Source organism: Micromys minutus (genome assembly GCF_963924665.1).
Source record: "Micromys minutus genome assembly, chromosome: 10".
Classification (NCBI taxonomy): Eukaryota; Metazoa; Chordata; class Mammalia; order Rodentia; family Muridae; genus Micromys; species Micromys minutus.
This window is the reverse complement of record NC_137979.1, coordinates 44891265-44911139: the sequence shown is the minus strand read 5'-3', so window position 1 is coordinate 44911139 and position 19875 is coordinate 44891265. Positions and strand designations below refer to the sequence as shown.

The following is a 19875-nucleotide window of genomic DNA, read 5'->3' as shown; positions in this document are numbered from 1 at the left end:
CAAAAGTTTCAGACACTGGAAGTGAAGGTCACTGTTGATACTTAGTAATCTCCTTGTCTTGTTTTTGTTTTGTTTTTATTGGATATTCTATATTTACATTTCAAATGTTATCCCCTTTCCCCCTGCTCCCACCCCCCTCACCTTCGATCACCTTTTCAATACATTGTAACCTAATCAAAAATAGGAAAGGTTGCACTTTCTGGGCTTTAATTCAAGCACCTGGGAAGCACAAGGCCAGCCTGGTCTACAGAGTGAGTTCCAGGACAGCCAGAGCCACACAGAGAAAAGGCCTGTCTGGAAAAAAACGTACAAAAAAGGAAAAGGGTCCTTATAAGGACCTTATTCCCTGATAAAAGTACTATCTAGTCGCCTCATGAACTAATAAGTACCTCTTAAAGTTCCGACGTACTTTCTGTCCCCTGGTACTTTTGAGACCCTTCAGCAGTCATCCTTTCTCAGCTGCAGGAGTGCTGAGGTGAACACCGCACCAGGCTTCAGGACTAAACCCTTAGTGACTGTGTCATCGATGACACCATAGAGAATAATGTTCTTTATTTGGTATTTGGTGTTTCATTGTAGTCTTGGCTGGCCTGGGATGCAAGCTGAATATCAAGCTGACCTCAAACTAGAGTTGTCTTGGCATGGTGCTACAGGCCTTTAATGCTAGCACTCAGGAGGCAGAGGAAGGAGGGTTGCTGTAAGCTGAGCCAGCCTGGTCTACAGAGTTCCAGGACAGCCAGGACGTTGTAGAAACCCTGTTTCAAAAACACAAGAAAGCAAGAACAAAGGAGTCCCTCTCCCTCCTGAATTTTTATTTTAGGTATCTATTTGTTTACATGCCTGTGTATGCTGTGTGCATGTTTAGTACCTTTGGATTTTTTACATAAACACGTAATAGAATTAGCATTTTTATTGGAAAATAAGAATTATAGTAACCACAACTTTACCCCAGTTGAACACTATCTTATATTTTTTCGTTTTGTTTAGTTTTGTTTGAGACATGGCCCCACTCTGCAGCCCTGGGTGTCCTGGAATTCACTGTGTAGACCAGGCTGGCCTCAAGCTCCAGACAGAAGGATTAAAAGTATGTGCTAAAGGCTGAGCCATACCACACCTAGAAACAGGTTTTTCAGTAAATAACACAATCACAGTGTGATCAAATATCCTGCAACATTTTGCTCTTTTGTTCAGTTTATCATTTATATGTGTTTTGCCTTTCTGTATTCATGTGCACCACATGTGTGTCTAGTCCTCATTAGATCCCCTGGAACTGTAGCCACAGATGGTTGTGAGCCACCTTGTGGTGCTGGGAGTTGAATCTTAAGTCCTCTGTAAGAACAAATACTCTTAACCCCTGAGCCTCTCTAGTCTTCCCTACTTTAATTTAGAGCAATAGAACTTTCCAGAGAGTTTCAATAGTAATATAGGTAATAAAGTAGTTGTTATAGTCCTTAGTCTGTGGTTCTGTTGGGAGGTCGAAGAAGGATGTGAGGTTATTGGTAATGAGCCCTTGCGGGGGAATATTGGGGTCATGGCCACTCTGTGCTTCCTGGCTATCACCTGTCTCTCTCATGTTACCATCCCACGTCACCAATGATCTAAGCAACAGCATAGCCAAGTAAGTGTATTATGAATCCTGAAATTGTGACCATCAGGAATTTGGTAGTCTAAGAAACAAAGTATACACTGCAGTACTTTCTGTGTTCTGTACAGTGTAGATTGCATAAGGCTTGCATCCACGGAATATCATTTTGGTTAAGGTAATGGTGCTGGAAGTGCCTAGATAACAGCTCAGGTGTCTGGTGTGGTGTCTTCAGATCTGTGACAAGAGAATCATTTCAAAACCACATGAACAGTGACTGTACTGTCTGTAATCTTTTTTTTAGTCATTATTACATATAGGTACACTGTAGCTGTCTTCAGACACACCAGAAGGGGGCATCAGATCTCATCATAGATGGTTGTGAGCTACCATGCGGTTGCTAGGAATTGAACTCGGGACCTCTGGAAGAACAGTCAGTGCTCTTAACCACTGAGCCATCTCTCCAGCCCCTTGTCTGTAATCTTAAAACAAGCATGATCTACAGAGTGAGAATCCTGGGACAACCAGGGCCACTTAGACCCTGTCTCGACCTCTTTTCCCCCCAAAAAAGGCAGGAGACCAGAGAGATGAGCTGGAGAGATGGCTCGGCAGCTAGAGCACTGGTATTCTCACAGTGCCTCCAAGTTGAGTTCCAGCACCTACATTGTGGCTCACAGCTGCCCATAACTTCACTTCCAAAGGATATGGAGACCAGACATACAGGTTGTACATATAAATGTATGTATTATGAATATGTATCTGTGTATGTACATGCAGGCAAAACCACATACACACACACACACACACACACACACACACACACACACAAAGAAAACAAGATAAATTTGAAGCAAGACTCAGGCAAGCTGAAGGTAGCGGCATACATTTTTAATCCCTGCACTTGAATGGTACAGATAGTTGGAGGCCAGCCTGGGCTAAGTATTGAGACTGTGTCACAGAAAAACAACAGTCACAGGAGACTGGTGTACATCTCTAATTCTAGCTCTCATAAAAGCAGTTTGAGGCCAGCCTGCTGCTGTTATTTCCAGTTTCTTTGTTCTTCCTCCCTTTCTGCAGAGGCCAGTGGGAAATGGGCCTTGTGTTTCTGGGGATCAAATGAGGTCCATTGGCATGCTAGCCAATCAGTCTACCAAGCTATGGCTTTATTGTCTCATTGGAGTTGTCGGGGCTTTTGCTCAGGTGTCTTGCTGACATTGCAGGATATAGGGCAGTCCCTTTACTCGTCCTGTAGCTCCTCACTTAACCTAGTCTCCAATGTGGAACAAGTAAAAACATACCCAAAATCTAAGATGGGCCTGGTAGTTCAGGTATGTGGCCCCAGTTCCATGGCCAGCACCATGTAGGTGCTGGGACTTCAGAGGCACTGTGAGAACACCATCTCTCCAACACACCTCTCTGGTCTCCTGTTTTTTAGGGGGAAGAGAGGTTGAGACAGGGTCTAAGTGGCCCTGGTTGTCCCAGGACTCTCACTGTAGACCTGGGTGAGTTTAAGGTCGCCCTTAGACCTTATCTCAGAAAGGAAAGAGGACTGTGATTGACACAGCCTTTGCGTAAGGGAAATGTAAGCTCACTGCTGCTGCTGTCCCTTTTTTCCTGTTGGATCATGCAGGTCACCTTCTGCAGCTGGATGACATGGTATATGCTTATAATTCTGTATTCTGAAGCTGAGGTGGAAGGGTGGAGTTCATGAACAGTCAGCCCCAGCTATATAGTGAAGTTTTGTCCTGCAGAGGAAAGAGCACCTAAGCAACGTTGGCATTAGAACTAAAAATTCTTAGTTATGTGATACTCAAAGAAGACTAAGTCCAGTAGGAAAGGTGGTCAGGAACCATGGTCTCCAGCACATGCACACATTGTTGTCAATGATTTATGACAGAGGTGTAGCTTACCCATCTAGTAGGAAATGCAGATGATGTTGGAAAGTCATTATTCACATGTGAAAGAATGGGGGTTGAACTGGAGAATGTAAGTGTAACTCCACTGAACTCATAGGTAGCATGCTCAAGGTCCTATGATTGATCCCAACACACACACACACACACACACACACAAAACCTTAAGTATAATAGCTAAAACTAGAACAATTTTAGAATAAAGCATGTTACTTGTTCTGCATCATAATTTAAAACTTTTGAACATTAAAGATGCTACAGCAATAACAAGGCAGCCTGAGTGAGGAAGGAAATGCATGTGTAATGAAGGGCACAGACTTCACAGTCCAATAAGAAAGCCTACGAACTACAACCATGGGTCTTAAATGGGTGGTTTTCTAAAGAAAATGTGCAAATGGCCAAGAAGCACATCAGAAAATTCCCAGACTTTGCATGGTAACATAAATGTAGGATCTGGGAGGGGAATGCAGGAGAATTGTTCTGAGTTTGAGGCCATCCTGGTCTACAGAGAGAGATTCTGCCTCAAAACACCAACCACAAAGACACAGAAATACCAATTCCTTTTTTTTTTTAGTGACCTTTTTTAATGATTATATTTTTATTTATTTTATGTATATGAGCACACTGTCCTGGTTTTCAGACACACCAGAAGAGGGCATCAGATCCCATTATATAGATGGTTGGGAATCACCATGTGGTTGCTGGGAATTGAACTCAGGACCTCTAGAAGAGCACTCAGTGCTCTTAACCACTGAGCCATCCTTCCAGCCCCTGAAATACCAATTTTTATTTCACAGCCATTAGTGTAAAAACAAGAAGCCAGGCATGGTAGAGCATGCCTGTAATCCCAGCACTTGAGAGGCAGAGGAGCTGGATCTCTGTGTGTTCAAGGCCAGCCTGGTCCATAGAGCAAGTTCCTGGATAGCCTGGTGTTATTACACAGAGAAACCCTGTCTGGAAAAACAAACCCCACCCCCAAGAATAAATGATACTAACAAAAATGGAACTTTTTTTAACTGATAAATAGGTGTTTAAAATGATGCAACTGATGCAAAACAACAACAAATGTGTCTACTTTGGGGTAGATAGCTGAAATAATTGAAATCAGGGACCCAAACAGATATTTGGGTACATAGAAACAATTTGTAGTAGCCAGTCAAGGAAAGTAGCACAAGTATCCATTGATGAATGTACAGAAAATAGTATTTTATATAAGTATTCAGCCTTACAAATGAAATACTAGCAAATTCTTTACCCAGAGAGATAGAAGAATGGGGTTGTGGAGGGCTGAGAGAGAATGGCAAGTTACTGTTAAATCAACTTTGAGTTTGACAAGATACTGTTTGAGGTTGGTGCTGGTGGTGACATAATGAGAAGATAACGTTTGAGGTTGGTGCTGGTGGTGACATAATGAGAGCCAGTACTCAGCCCCTGAGCTATACACACTTTACATAGTTGGGGGCTGGCCCTTCACTGCTCTTTCAAGGTGAAAGAATTATTCTTGCAAATTGTTAAATTGTTTGAAAAAAACTGCCTCTGGGTGGTGGAGGAGCTCACATTGTGTGTGTGTGTGTGTGTGTGTGTGTGTGTGTGTGTGTACATCATTATAGGCTAAATCCAAGAGCAATTTCAACTGTTTGGGGATAGAAAAATGGACTAGCAAAATCGGGAGGAGAAGAGTGTCTGGGAGGGATGACTGTGAGCAGGGGTATATTGGTAGAAATGAAAAGACAATGGAACCTGTTATTTTATATACTAAAACTTTTTATTTAAACAAAAACTAGATACAATAGTTGCACACCTGAAGGCCCACTACTCCAGAGGCTATCAAAAGAGGTTCAAGGTCATCTTGGACCACATAATGAGGCGGGCAGAAGAGAGAGACTATATAAAAGACATATTATCTATAAGAGAAAAAAATCATAAAAGCTTGTCCCTCTCTTTTCTTCTCAGGATATTTTCTTTCCTGGATGTTGTTACCCTGTGTCGCTGTGCTCAGGTCTCCAGGGTAAGATGCTTGACATGGTGATAAGAGACCTTTTCCTGGACTGGGGCTGATAAGCTTGCTAGGGGTTGCTTGTATATTTTACAGAAGATAATATTTCACTCAGAATACTCCATCCATGCCATGCCATGTCATTCTATGGTTGAATTCTGTTTTATGTACTTCCTGTTCATAATATTTGCATGGTGCAAGCAGAATGGGTACTTTACTTTGAAAGTCTTCAGTAGTTCGTTTTATAACAGCATATAGACATACACGTAGATATGTTAAAGGCTCTTGTGTATCTAATTCTCATGTTGTCTCCATATAGTCTGTCCTTCAAAAATGAGGGGAGAAAAGAATCCAGGGTAGCCAGCATGTGGGAGGTTCCCATGAAGTACAGTTTCCGTGTTGGGTGGACCCAAGTATCTTCTTGAGACCACTAATGGAATGTCTACTACCGCTGTATTCGAGAACCCAAAACCTTAATGTAGAAATTTCCCCTTTCTGGTAATTCTAAAATAACTTTTCTATGCTAAAAGCTCTACTTACTTGCATATCTACCATGTTGGAAATAATGAGCATGCTGTGATTTCTTTACGCTGTTTTTGTCCCGATGACTGTACAGTCATTACAAGTGAGCGTCCTTACAAATGAGCACATTTTCCTGTCTGTCTTATAACTGAAGTCGTCATCCAGGGGCGTTCACAGTAGTCCTTGATGATTGTGCTTTTCACTTGAGGAAGGCGGAACTGTGCCAGATCATTAACCCTGGGCTGTTGGTGCCCCTTGACATTCTGTGGTTATGATGCTGGTGAATTGTATTAGGAAGGAGACACTTGCTCTTGTGGTGCTAGGATTGAGTCTGGTGTCAGGCATATATAGGCCAGGCCTGGCACTGAGACATGCTGCCAGTACTTTGAGGGTTTTTGTTTTGTTTTGTTTTTTAATGCAGGGTGGAACCTGTCATTCCTAATTTTAGGCTGAGTTCTGCATGTTTCCTGCTCAGTGAAGAACCTGGCAAGGACTAGCACACAATCAAAGATATATTTAGCCCAAGACTCTCTTAAACATGTGGTTTTTTAAGAGTTTTATTTGTTAACTTCCCGTGACTATTAAAAAAAAAAAAAAAAAACTCACTGGTAAAATCTGAATCTGAAGCCACAGAGAAAAAAAATAGCCTTGACCGCATGAGAAGCCATAGTGAAAATTTTGCTAGCTTTAGAGTGATTTCATGCTTACCGGCATTCGGTCACATGTGCCCTTGGGTTTCCCAGAATATCCAGAATTTGGTTTTGGAAGTGTTGAAAGAAAGTGGGAAGTAGTGGCCCAAATCCTTAGTCCCATCATTTAGGAGGCAGAGGCTGTCTCTAAGATTTTCTGATCACCCAGTGCTAGACAGTCTCAAAAGTGTTGTATCAGACAAATGACTGTAAGTATAACCTTTGTTAAATTGCTTTTTAAATTTGCTGTAATAAAGAATACTCTAGAACTAGATATTATGGCTCACACCTATAATTCTGTACACCCTGGGCTAAATAGTGAAATCCATGCAGGAGAACATACATTGTTCTGAATAATATATGCTTATAAATGTATTACATAATTAAAGGAAGCTTTTAAAGGGTTTAAAATGCCAAGTGATAATAACAAACAAGTTCCTACTGACATGGTCTCACCCAGTCCTGAATGTTGAAAAGCTTAACAAATGTTCTTGATGTCTCCACTTTACTGAAGAGACATATAACAATTGCTTTTAAGTTTGTAGTTTTAAAATTACCACTGAGGCCTGGGCCTGGCACCTTGGACTCTGGAGGCTGAAGCAGGGATCAAGAGTTGGAGGTGGCTGGGGCCTGCACAGTAAGACCTTCCCTAAAACAAGCAGCTGGGGCTGCATTGTGGCTCTGCAGTTCTTGCCTCCCGGGTACAAAGCCCTGGATCTGATCCCCAGAGAGACAAACAATAAAATAAAATTGTTGCTGAGTCAAATTAGACAGAATATTGATCATTTATGAAGCAGATATGAGTGAATACATTGATAATGAGGAAAACACAATTTGAGAAGGATTTGCCACAGGCAGCTGCCTCCCCAGAGCTGCTGCAGGTGGCTCAGAGACAGCAGCAGGGACTGAGGACATTTTGGAACAATCTCAATTATTTGTTGGTTGAATTGTGAATTTAAATATTACAGTTTCTGTTTTGATTTTGACCTGTGTTCGTTCTATCTCTTTTTATTCAAAACAGGCCTGGAATGTCCTAGCTCTGGATGGCAGTAACTGGCAACGAATAGACCTGTTTGATTTCCAGAGGGACATTGAGGTATGACTCCGTGGTGTATGGCCGCATTTGTTTCATTGGTAGCTACAACATTAGTCTTAGCCACAGAAATCTGTTCACTGAAGAAGTGATTAGTTTTGTTACAACTGAACTTCATGGAAGCCCCCAGTGTTCCCAACAGGATTTTCTTAGCTAGGTGTAGTAACATAGGCCTTTAATCTCAGTAGAGTCAGGCAAACCAAGGGGAGCTAGAGACCAGCCTGGCTGCAGAGTAAGACCCTGTCTCAACACAAAATGAGACAACAACAAAATGTTTCTCAGGTTTGGGACTCGGACCTAGGGCCTCAGCATGACAGGCCACTCTCCTGACTGGCCTGCTTTTCTCCCCCTAGCTTCTCCTTCAGGTTTTGAGGATACTTGGAATTAGTTCCCTGAAATAACACTAAGTTCTTAATAATAGTAGTCCTGAGGACAAAGGACTTGTTTTGTAGTTTTTATATTTGTTTATTTTATAGTAAGTTGGCTTAAACTTGTTGGGGGTGGTATCTGTTTATTCTTGATGTGTGTTTTGATTCTTGGGGGAACAAAAATAGAGATTTTTAAGATTATTAAATTGTTTTTACGGGCTGGAGAGATGGCTCAGTGGGTAAAAGCACTTACTGCTCTACCAGAGATCCTGAGTTCAAATCCCAGCAACCATATGGTGGCTCACAACCATCTGTAATGAGATCCGTTGCCCTCTTCTGGTGTGTCTGAAGACAGTGTACTCACATATATACAATAAATAAGTCTTTTTTAAATTGTTTTTACTAATGAGAGACAATTTTCCTTTTTTCTCATTTAATCTTTTAGTATAGCCTGTTAGTTTCCTCTCCGTAGAAAAGTATAATAGCAGGCTGGAGAGATGGCTCAGCAGTTAGGAGCATTGACTGCTCTTCCAGAGGACCTCTGTTCAATTCCCAGCAACCACATGGTGGCTCACAACCATCTGTAATGGGATCTGATGCCCTCCTCTGGTGTGTCTGAAGACAGCTACAGTGTACTCACATACATTAAAAAAAAAAAAGTATAGTAGCATCAAGGCATTCACACACCTCTGACCCCAAGCAGCACATGGAGATAAAGTCCAGAAGATCAGAAAGAAGTGCACGATCAGGGGTTGGTGATGGTTCTGTTGACACAGCCCTTGCCATACAGGCATGAGGACCTGAGTTCAGATCCCCAGCATCTGTTGAGGTCAGGGATGGAGGTAAACCTCTTAACTCCAGAGCCAAGGGAGGGGAGGTGGAGCAGGTACATCCTACAAGCTCACTAGCTAGCCCTAGTCTACCACAGTTCAGAGAGAAGCCCTGTTTCAAAACATAGAGTGAAGAATCAGAGAAGACGGGCATCCTGACAGCCTCTAGACCTGCACACACGTGTGCATCCTCATCCATGCAGTAATCACACCAGCCTCTTAAAATCAGCAACAGAAATAGAGCAGCAGTTATGAGCACTGGCTGCTTTTCTAGAGGATCCTGGTTTTGAGTCCCACAGTCTACATGGCAGCTTCGAACCCTCTGTAGCTCGTTTCAGAAAATCCAGTTACCTGTAGTGGCTGCCACAGGCACTCACTGCATGCATGTGGTGCACAGGCATACATGCAACCTGAGCACACACATTAAAATTAAAACATAAAAAAAAAGATGAAAAGTTCATTGGCATTATGCTGCATTTACCCTACACTTTTCTGACCTTGTGGATCTATGTGCTTAGCAAACCTGACCACAGGATCATTCAGCAAGATGGTGAGTGCTCACTGAGCTCCTGCTGTACCGAGTGCTATAGTAAGTTTCACAAGAACACAAACATGGCATAGAGTTCTACAAGAACCAGACAGGACCATTCCTCAAATACAGGCTATCGTTCAAGTTAAAGAGAGAATACAGACTAGCCATGTCCTAGTAGATGGGCTTCTCAGAGTAAGTTGTCATTTTCTTACTTACCTTTCTCTCTGTTTATAAACGGTTTTTCCCTGAGGATGTATTCTTGTCAAAAGAAGTAACGTACACTGTCTTTTTGCTTCACTGTCTCTTCATAGGGCCGGGTAGTAGAAAATATTTCAAAACGATGTGGAGGTTTTTTACGAAAGTTAAGTCTTCGTGGGTGTCTCGGAGTAGGAGACAATGCATTAAGGTAAAAAAAGCATTTAAGAATAACTTTCAATCTTGTAGACTGAAGTACAGACCACCACCAACTCACTTAGAAAAAGCTTTTGAATTTCTAAGCTGTTAAAAATGCAAACATGTACATTGGCTATAAGAGATTTCTAGTAGGAAGTGGAGCCCCAGGGTGCAGTAGCATGTCCTAATTCTACCATGCATCGAGTCCATGAAGGAGACTCTAGTGAGCCTGGCCTACACAGCAAATAAAGGACAGAGATGAGATTTTAAAATGCTCTACACTCAAGTATTTATCTGGGGATCTTGAGTTTATAGACTTTGGTTAACTCAAAGATAAAATCATTTTCAGCTTTTGTTTAGTCTGAGAAATTTTAAGACAGAGGGACTGCAAATTCAAGGTCACCCAGGCCTACACAGTGAGACCCTTCTGAGAACACGAAAAGAATACATAGTTTGTGGAGCTGGGGGAGGTAGCACATGCCTTAATTCCAGGACTGTGAAGGCAGAGGCAGGTAGATGTCTCTGAGTGCAAGATCAGTTTGGTCTACAAAGAGTGAGTTCCTGGACAGCCAGGGATACACAGAAACCCTGTCTCAAACAAAACAACCATAACAAATGAACAAAAAGAAGAGTCTGTGGGGACTAATCTCTTTGAACCCACCAGCTACTTGGTGTTGAATTCACACTTCACACACAGACATAAGAGTTTGATTTTGCAGATAGAGACCGGCTATTTGTGTTCACTGCCAACACAGCTGTCCAGAGTCAGAGCCTGCAGGGTAGCACTCTCCCATAGTCAGCTTCTACTCAGATGTCAATTGCAAGACCCAGTTGCTGTGAACTTCTCTGGATGACCCATAAAATCAGGTGTTACCGTGATTTTATTAGTTTGCTAGCATGTGTCCGGTAATTCAGGAAGGCACTCTGGTACTATTAGCAGCTCACTTTAAAGCGCATGGGTACGTAGCTAGAGGAAGTGCTGCACAGGGCAGGGTTGAGGAATGTCTGAAGACCAGAGCACCAGTCCTTGTGGTATGCTGTTTTCCCAGGACACCACCCCAGCAGCTCTGGTCCCATTATTCAAATAATGAGGACAAACAAAACTCACACGTGTTCCTCGGGAAATTACAAATGCCTTAGGATCTCTATCCTGGAAGCTAGGGTCAAACCGATTATATATTTTACATATTATGGCATGATAGGTGCCAACAACAAGTATTATTTTTTTTTAATATCTAAAGTTTTGCACAACTTATTTATAACCTTTTACTTTTTCCCCCTAAAGGACCTTTGCACAAAACTGTAGGAATATTGAAGTGCTAAGTCTCAACGGATGTACAAAGACAACAGATGCGTGAGTATTGACTTCAGATGGCGGTGTCGTTAGTCTGTCGTCCACCCCACTCTAGTCTTGACTGTCGTCTCCTGAACACGGTGAACTAGGTTTTCTTTATTTTATGAATGATTCTTTGTCTGGCTTATGACGCTAAGGGACAAGTGCAGGGCCTTGTGCTGTGCCTCTGAGCTACATCTCTAGTCTAGAAGCCTAAGGGAGAAATCATGAAGGTAGGAGTTGGAATAGAAGGCTTCCTTTGAACTCCGTGATATTTAAAGTGCAACTTAAAAACCACAGCAAATGTGTGAGCCGCAAGGCTGACAATCAAAAGCCACATGACAGACAATTGTATAAAATGTCTTAAGACCATAAACATAGACCTAAATGGCTCGTGCTATTTAAGGAAAATGACTGTTGCCTGTCACTCATAACATAAAAAAAGTTAACACAATCCTTTATCTTTGAGATACAGATTCTCAGACATGAGATACACACATGGCCATAGAAAGCTCCAGCCCCAGGTTATCCATTGATGGTAATGTGGATCAAATCACATTTAAATACGATGCAGCGAAGTTGTTGTGAAATGAGGGCAGAGAAGAAGGTGGACAGGCAGGAGCCAGCCTTGTTTATGGAGTTCCAATTCAAAATGCATAAAACGCTGAGCCTCGAGGACACAAAGCACAAAACACATGGGTGTTTCATTTCTGTTCTTTGAGGCCTTACTGTTGCTTTTTCTATAAGAAGTAGGGTGAGGCATTCTGATTTTAAGACAGCCTATAAAACTCAGTCTCAAAAACAAAAGGAAGATAGACAGAAGTTATTTGTGTCCATAACTCAGGTACTTGGTGCTTGGGAGGTAGAAGACAGTGGATCATGAGTTCAAGACCAGCCTCTGCTACTTAGTAAGTTTTAGGGCAGCCAAACTACAGGAGATTCCCTCTCGAAACAAAACAAAACTGGAACTGGGGAGGGATAGGTGTCAAATCCATCCCTACAAGCTGAAAGCAAATAAAACACATGAACTCTGTTAAATTCTAGTCTATGTTGGTACCATAACAACTCAGAAAGAATTTCTCTCTGCTGACTTTTTTTTTTGTTCTGTGCTGGAGGTGGGACCCATGGTCTGATGTGTTTATCGTGTGCTCTGAACACTGAGAGCAGCTGTTCATACTTTGTGGCCATTCTTATCTGGGTCATTGACTCTGCCTACTGATTTATCCTCTCTGCTTGTGTCAGTACTTGAAAGAAAAAGTCCTAGACATGGTATTTAATCTTTAAGCGTTTTAGAATAGATTTATATCTTCACGATCGAGGCCTTTTTATTTTTAATACTGCAGAGCAAACCCAAAGCTTGTGCATTTTATGCAAGCTCTACCACTGAGCTAAAACCCTATCTAAGACCCTAGCTCCAGGTCTGTGAAATTCTTTACTTTGTTGTTTGTAGACAGGGTTTCTCTGTGTAGCCCTGGCTGTCCTGGAACTCTGTATAGAAAACCGTATACCAAGTGCTGGGATTAAAGCTATGTGTAGCTGCCGCTTCAGCCACCACCATTGCCTGGCTGAGTCAGTGGAATTCTTGCCTAGGGCTCCTGGCCCACCAATCCCGTGAGAAGCTCTGAATAATTAGTAAATGAGGTAGAGTATAAAAACCAACAGGCTTGAATCACCTCCTAGGTAGGCTCCTTTGATTTGAAACATTATCAATAAAAATGGTAATGAGAAAAGCAAAAGCAAAGGCCCTTTTAGCTTGAAGCTGTGGATCGCTAAGACTCAGGATATAACAGGCAGTGAGGTGCACGCAGGCATTTTCTCTGGGCTGGAGAGAGCACCTGATGCTCTTACAGAGGACCCAGACTGTTTACCTCACTTGTAGCTCACATCCTTCAGTGATCCCAGCTCCAGCAGATGTGGCGCCGTCTTCTGGCCTCTCAGGCATGCACACACAGCACTCATAGTCAGGTGTACACATAAAATAAAAATAAACGAATCTAAGGAAAGAAACCTCACATATCCAGAGGCTATGTTCACAGGCAGCAGAGGTCAAAATGAACACAAGGTAGCCACATATTCCTGGTTGGAAAGACCCAGAAGTTCGGATGTCCTCTCTGGCCCATATGTGAACCATCAGCTGTGCTTACATGGGAAGAAGTAATGTGCAAAGTCAAGAAGACGCTGGGTAGGAATACCATCAGCCCATCTGTCTGGATGAGACAGGTCAGTTAGAGTCTACTAAAGAAGTAAGTAACAAACCTCTCTCAGGAAAAAATAGAATCCAGTTAGTCGGCAGAAATTAAAGAGGACTACTATAGTCCCAGCACCAGAGGTTCCAGGGGTGAAGGCCAGGCTAGACTACATAGAGCCTTTATCAAAAACCTGAAAGAGGGCTTGCTCTGCAGCTCAGTGCAGAAGTGACCAGCATGTGTAAATCTCTGAGAACAATCCCTAGCAATACACATACAAAAAAAGAAGCACACTTTAGGTTCCACACAAGTAAGTTAATCTTTAATCTCTGTGGGTTAGAATCCAGCCTGGTCTGCAGAGCAAGATCTAAGTTCTGCCAGACAACATAGTAAGACCCTTTCCCTCAAGAAAACACAGAGATAAAAAGATGAATAATGAATGCTGTCTATGCAAGCAGAACATTCTACCCAGTGATTACAGAGAACACATTGTGTTCTGAACACTTAGGGAAAAAATTTGAAGAAATGCTGAGAATTTAAAAGTTAAAGCAATATACATTTAAGTAACCCATAAGTTAGACAGTTTTTTTTTTTTAATCTTGAGCTGAACGGCAATAACAAGCTAACCAGGCGTAATAGTTAATACCTGTGGTCTGCATTTGGGAGGCTGAGGCAGAGCTATTGCCTAGAGTTTCAGACCAGCTTGAGCCATGGTGATTACCCAGGCTGTACAAATGAGCCTGTGAGACTCAGGTATCATAAGAGGCTCTCCATTTTCTTTTAATGGAATAAACATAAAATCATAAGAGCAAGCCAGGCATGGTGTACACACCTTTAATCCCAAGCATTTAAGAGGAAGAGGTAGGAAGAGTTTGAGGCTCTTTTAAGTTGAGTAATTTTAGGGAATTTTCCCAGGTTAATGAATTAGTAAAAATTCCACTTGACAAGAGTCCACACCGGTAATCTTTCACTCAGGGTTGAGGTCAGAGAATTAAGGTACAGTGGGCTCCAAAGCAAATTTAAGGTTACAGGCTTGCCAAGGCTATATAACTCAGGTTTTGCTTAGGCTACAGAGTGAGCTCAAGGTCAGTTTGGGTGATTTAGTGTCACCAAAAAACAAACAAAAGTCTAGAGACACAAGAGACATAAATCAATGTTAGAACACTGGGCTAGCACCTAGGTAAGCATTCTGGGTGTGGTGGCACACACCTTTAGTTACCAACACTGGAAGGCAGAGGCAAGTGGATCTCTGTGAGCTGAGTACACAGAGAAACCTGTCTCAAAGAACAAAATAAATATAACCACAAAAAACTTTAAGAGCTCTTTAGGGCCAGTGAGATGGGTTAGTCATCCTGAGCTCAGTCCTGGGAACCCATGGTGGAAGGAAAGAAGAAACTCGCCAAAGTTAACCCATGACATCCACATACATGCCGTACCACATTTGTGCCCAGACTCAATAATTGTTCTCCTCTTTCTCTTCCTCCTTCTCATCACCCCATCTTCAGCACACCTTTAGTTCCCACTTTCGGGAGTAAGGGGCAGGCAAATCTCATGAGTAAGGCCAGCCTAGTCTACATAGTGAGTTCTGTGTTAGCCAGGACTATATAGTGAGGCTCTATCTCAGGAAAATAAAAAACAAGCATAATAATTCTTTGGAAAGTGGATCAATATTCAAGAAATTCTGTTTCTGCATATTAGTAACACAATTAAAAGTGGAATTTAAGAATTGTTTGTCTGTTAGTTGTTTTGTTTTAACAGAATTTCTCTCTGTAGCCCTGGCTGTAACTCACTCTGTAGACCAGTCTGGCCTAGAGCTTAGAGATGCACCCTACAAAGGAGGCTGACTGAAGAGCTCTGGGTTTCCAGTTTGAGACACTGTCTCAAAAACACAAAACATAACAAAAGGAAGAGGAAGAGATGGAATAATAGAATGTAGGAGACTCTAAGAACTTTGTCTCTGAGAAGCTCCTTGTGCTGAATGCTTATAATGCCAGTATATCAGGAGAAAGTGGCTACAGTGGACAAAATAAACCTGATTTTTGCTTTTTCCCCAAAAGGCTAATAGAACGATGAAGAAACTTGTATTGAGGCCAGAGTGTGTTGAGCCAACTAGAGATGCAAGGTTACCAAGCATTGGTGGTGCACACCTTTAATCCCAGCACTCTAGAGGCAGAGGCTCCAGATCTCTGAGTTCCAGGCCAGACTTTTCCACAAAATGAGTTCCAAGTCAAGCCAGGAATACACAGAGAAACCCTGTCTCCAAAACAAAAGAAAGGCACAAGCATTTGAGCCAGTTCTAAGCCAGTTTATTATGAAGATAAAAACCATGAGCTTGTGTTTACTCTTATGGGCTCTGTGTGTGTGTGTGTGTGTCTGTCTGTCTGTCTGTCTGTCTGTCTGTCTGTGAGCGTGCATGTGCACATTTGAACCTGGTGCCTGTGGAGGCTTGAAGAGGGAATAGATCCCCTAGAACTGGTGTTACAGACATTTGGGAGTAGGTGCTGGGAATTGAAGCCAGGTCCTCTAGAAGAGCAAGCAGTGTTTTTAACTGCTGAACCGTTTCTCCAGTCCCAAGATTATATTTTATTTATATTTTTCTTGGATTTGATCCCAGAAATCATGATGCAAGTGGAAACCTCTACATACAGGCTGTAGGAATAACACATGAATACACATACATCATATACACACAATAATAAATGAAAATGTTTAAATACATTTACCTAGGGTGTGGGACATATCTCAGTAGTGCAGAATTTGGCATGTGTGAGATCTGGGAATTGACATCTTAAATCCTGGACAGTCAGCAATACTATAACCTCTCGCTTACACCGCAGTTCCAGTCCTTCCTTTGTATACCGCACAGAAGCCCAGCTCTTTGGCCTCTGTGCTGCACAGAGTTTTTATGGGAGAAGGTGGAGTGCAGGCAGAGGCAGAGCTTTTAGAGCTGGGTTCACAGAGCAAGTGTGACCCTCTCAGCACTCTGGCATTCAGTGTGCTGGCCTGAGTCACAGTGTTTCCAGATAGAAATCAGACGCTGTCGTCATGTGGTCAGGTTATACACTGCACAGCTTTTCTTTTGCTCTTCAGTAAGACCCTCGGGTTTATAGCTGCTTGGGGGATGCTGTGAGAGTTTTATAGTTCCGATATACAGGTGCATTTTTACTGAGAAAGGTGTGTTAGACTTGAATATATTTCATCAAGTACCTTACTTATATTTTATTGTTTTTATGTGTCTGGGAGTGAAGCCGTACAATTTCTACAAGTGTGACCGCACAGTGTGGCATGACTGACCAGGCATGGCCAGTCAGATCACATGGGGGCTGCTTTTCCCACTGAGTGTTTCAGTGTGCACATGTGTTCTTATTTCAAATGTGTATTTTCCCCCTCTCTCTGCAGTACCTGCACTAGCCTTAGCAAGTTCTGCTCCAAACTCAGGCACCTCGACTTGGCTTCCTGTACATCAATAACAAACATGTCTCTCAAAGCTCTGAGGTAAATCTCTTATACTAGTATGCCTATTACTACATACATAACAAATAACACGTCTGGGATTGAAGGCAGCAGTATTTCACGGGTGTGTCCTATCGTCCCAGGGTACTTTTCCTAATCCTGCTCACATTAAAATCACAGGCAGCATTAATATGAAGCATCCAGAGATAACTAAGACTTTTGAACAGAGCAGTGTGGGTTATCAGCTAACGATCATAGATGTTCATAAAGGACTGCTTTTTAAAACAGAAAATAGCATGTGTAGTTACAGCTTAGTGGTTGAAATGGATCTGGAAGCAGGTTGTTGTCTGACAGCGTAGGCTGAGCACAGCCCCTAGGACCTCTTCCTTGCCGTCTTGCAGCTCTTACAGGAGACATGAGACGCTGTCAGCCTGTCACACAAAGTGCGTTAAAGCCCCCGTAATGACGCTCATTGCCTGTGTTCTCATATTTAAGTACATTAAAACTAGAGGCTGTTCACACCATTAATCCCAGCTCTTGGAAAGCTAGGGCAAGAGGATCATTAGTTCAAGGCCAGGCTGGACTGAGTGACAGTGTCCTGAAGTTCTTTTTCTCCATCCTTGAGCCTAGGGCTATCCACCTGCAGCTCGGGCCGTCTCTGCGCCTGGTGCCCAGCCTCCCTTTCCCTTCCCTTCCTCATTCTTATTGTTTTATCATGGTTTCTGTTCTGTTTGTTGTAAGACAGGGTCTCACTGTGACTCTGAACATGCTCTGCAGATCCAGATAACCTTGAACTCAGAGATACACCTGCCTCTGGCCTCAGGTCTGGGAATTATTGTCTTTTAATTTTTAGTAGTGTCTCACTGTGTACACCAGCTGCCCCATAGACTAGGAAGCCTCTGAATTTATGATCCTCCTGCCTCAGCCTTTCAAGTGACTAGGATTACAGAGTGTTATCAGGCCTGATATGGTGCAGGGAGTAGGGGAGTTAAATATTTTTTTTTTCCAGGCTTGCCTTGAACTTCTGAAACACTTGCCTTCATTCCCCAAATAAATATATTTTAAGAGAGAGAAATACTCCGTACCTTTGGAAATCTTACTTTCTTTCTTTTCTTTTCTTTACTTATCTTACTTTCTTTCTTTTCTTTTCTTTACTTATTTATTATAAAGCATTCTATCTGCAGGCCAGAAGAGGGCATCAGATCTCATTATACATGAGGAGATCATTATACGTGGTTGCTGGGAATTGAACTCAGTACCTCTGGAAGAGCAGTCAGTGTTCTTAACCTCTAAGCCATCTCTCCAGCCCAGAAATCTACTTTTTAACTAGACTCTCTTAAGTAATTAGACTCTGTGTTAGTTCTGCTTATACACATTAAAAGCTCAGCTCTTGATTGTTTTATATTATGCTGCTGCAGACCTGTAGTTTTAAATCAGCCAAGGCTGCTTATGAAGACCCTGTGTAAGAAAGAGAGAAAGTTAGTATAACTGACATAAAGCACGGGTCCTTTTGAAACTCCCTCGTGAGTGCATGATGTACCTGTGTATCTGAAACTGCTCTCTGTGCAAGGCCTTCCGATCAGCGCCACTTAACATTCATAAGATTTTCACACAATTGATCTCATTTACGGAAGGCTTTATGTAGTGGATAGGACAAGCATTTACGGATTTCCAAAAACCTAAGTGTCTGTGAGTTTCTGGCGACTACTGAATCAGCATGACATGACTAAGGTGTGCCCGCCCGTCGGCTTCACCGAGGCCCCAGGTGAGAGACGTGTGAGCACACACAGTATGGGCACACACATGGCTGGTCTTAGACTACAAGGTCCAGACACACTTCTTAAGCCACTCGACTGGAGTCAGAATATTTATGTTGATGATGATCTTAAACCTGGGTCTAAACTTTATTTCAGGACTTTCTGTAATCAGGGCACTTGAAACCGTTCAGGCAGTGTTTACAGAGACAGAAGGTTTGAGAGCCTTCAGCATTCCTGGCAGGACTGAACAGGCATGAGCAGAAAGAACCAAAGGTACATCTAGGTACTATACACAGAAGCTAAACACAGCCTGTCCTTCCCTCAGACTGAAGCAGCAACGCTCTAGGAAGAGCCCAGATGAGGAAACAGAAGTTTGAACATGTGCTAGAACTCTGGTGCCAGTCAAATCCCTTGATGGAAATCTGACCTTGAGTCTGAACTACTAGTCATTGATTTTCCATTTCAGTCCATATCTAAAAACAATGTGTGCTTTGTGCTTGTTGTATAAAGTGGGTTCAAAATACCCTGCCTATGATACAGTCCTCTGTGGCCACCATAAAGATGAGGTCGTGGCAGCTTTGGGATTGCAGGTGGTGACATGCTTGTCTCATTGTGTTTTGTCCTAAGTGAGGGCTGTCCACTGTTGGAGCAGTTGAACATCTCCTGGTGTGACCAAGTAACCAAGGATGGCATTCAAGCACTAGTGAGAGGCTGTGGGGGTCTCAAGGCCTTATTCTTAAAAGGCTGCACTCAGGTAATGCTCCATGTAGTGCTTGTGAAAGTCAGAGGGACCATTAGCTCTTGTAGGTTTTCCAAGATGTCCATCCTAAGGAAGGTGGGAGTTGGAGATGCTACTAACTGAAGACACACTTCCACAAGTCAAAGCAGTTTTCTTAGGATTGAGGAGAATTATTTTCTGATGGAAGCATAAATCAGGGCAGGGGCAGTGGAGAGACACTCATGCAGTACCATTTATCTGTACTGAAAAAGTTCCTTTATTCCCTGTTACTTGGAGCAAATAGGTAAAAAGGGCAGTCATAGCATTTCCACTGGTATAGCCGGCAGGAATTGTTCATAGGTCTGCCACGTGTATACGGCAAGTACATTTTAAAGGGTTCATTTTGCCTTCTGCCGTATCTCACAAGTATGAATAACACTTCTTTCATTAAAAAATTCACAAACTCATGCATGATGGTACATCCCTGTAAGCCTGGCATTTGGGAGGCTG

At 42.5% G+C, this 19875-nt stretch overlaps 1 protein-coding gene across 3 annotated transcripts in view; it reads left to right on the top strand.

The window, feature by feature from the left end:
• The window catches only part of FBXL20 (F-box and leucine rich repeat protein 20), a 61814-nt gene that overhangs the window by 26962 nt on the left and 14977 nt on the right, over window positions 1-19875 (top strand). For all 3 annotated transcript variants that reach the window (XR_013975194.1, XM_080923892.1, XM_080923893.1), the window contains exons 3-8: window positions 5449-5503; window positions 7724-7798; window positions 9837-9931; window positions 11204-11272; window positions 16837-16932; window positions 19275-19401. Coding sequence is in view for 2 of the 3 variants with exons in the window: in XM_080923892.1 (XP_080780018.1) it covers window positions 5449-5503; window positions 7724-7798; window positions 9837-9931; window positions 11204-11272; window positions 16837-16932; window positions 19275-19401 (517 nt within the window). In the remaining variant the exon portion in view is untranslated. The remainder of the gene's footprint in view (window positions 1-5448; window positions 5504-7723; window positions 7799-9836; window positions 9932-11203; window positions 11273-16836; window positions 16933-19274; window positions 19402-19875) is intronic.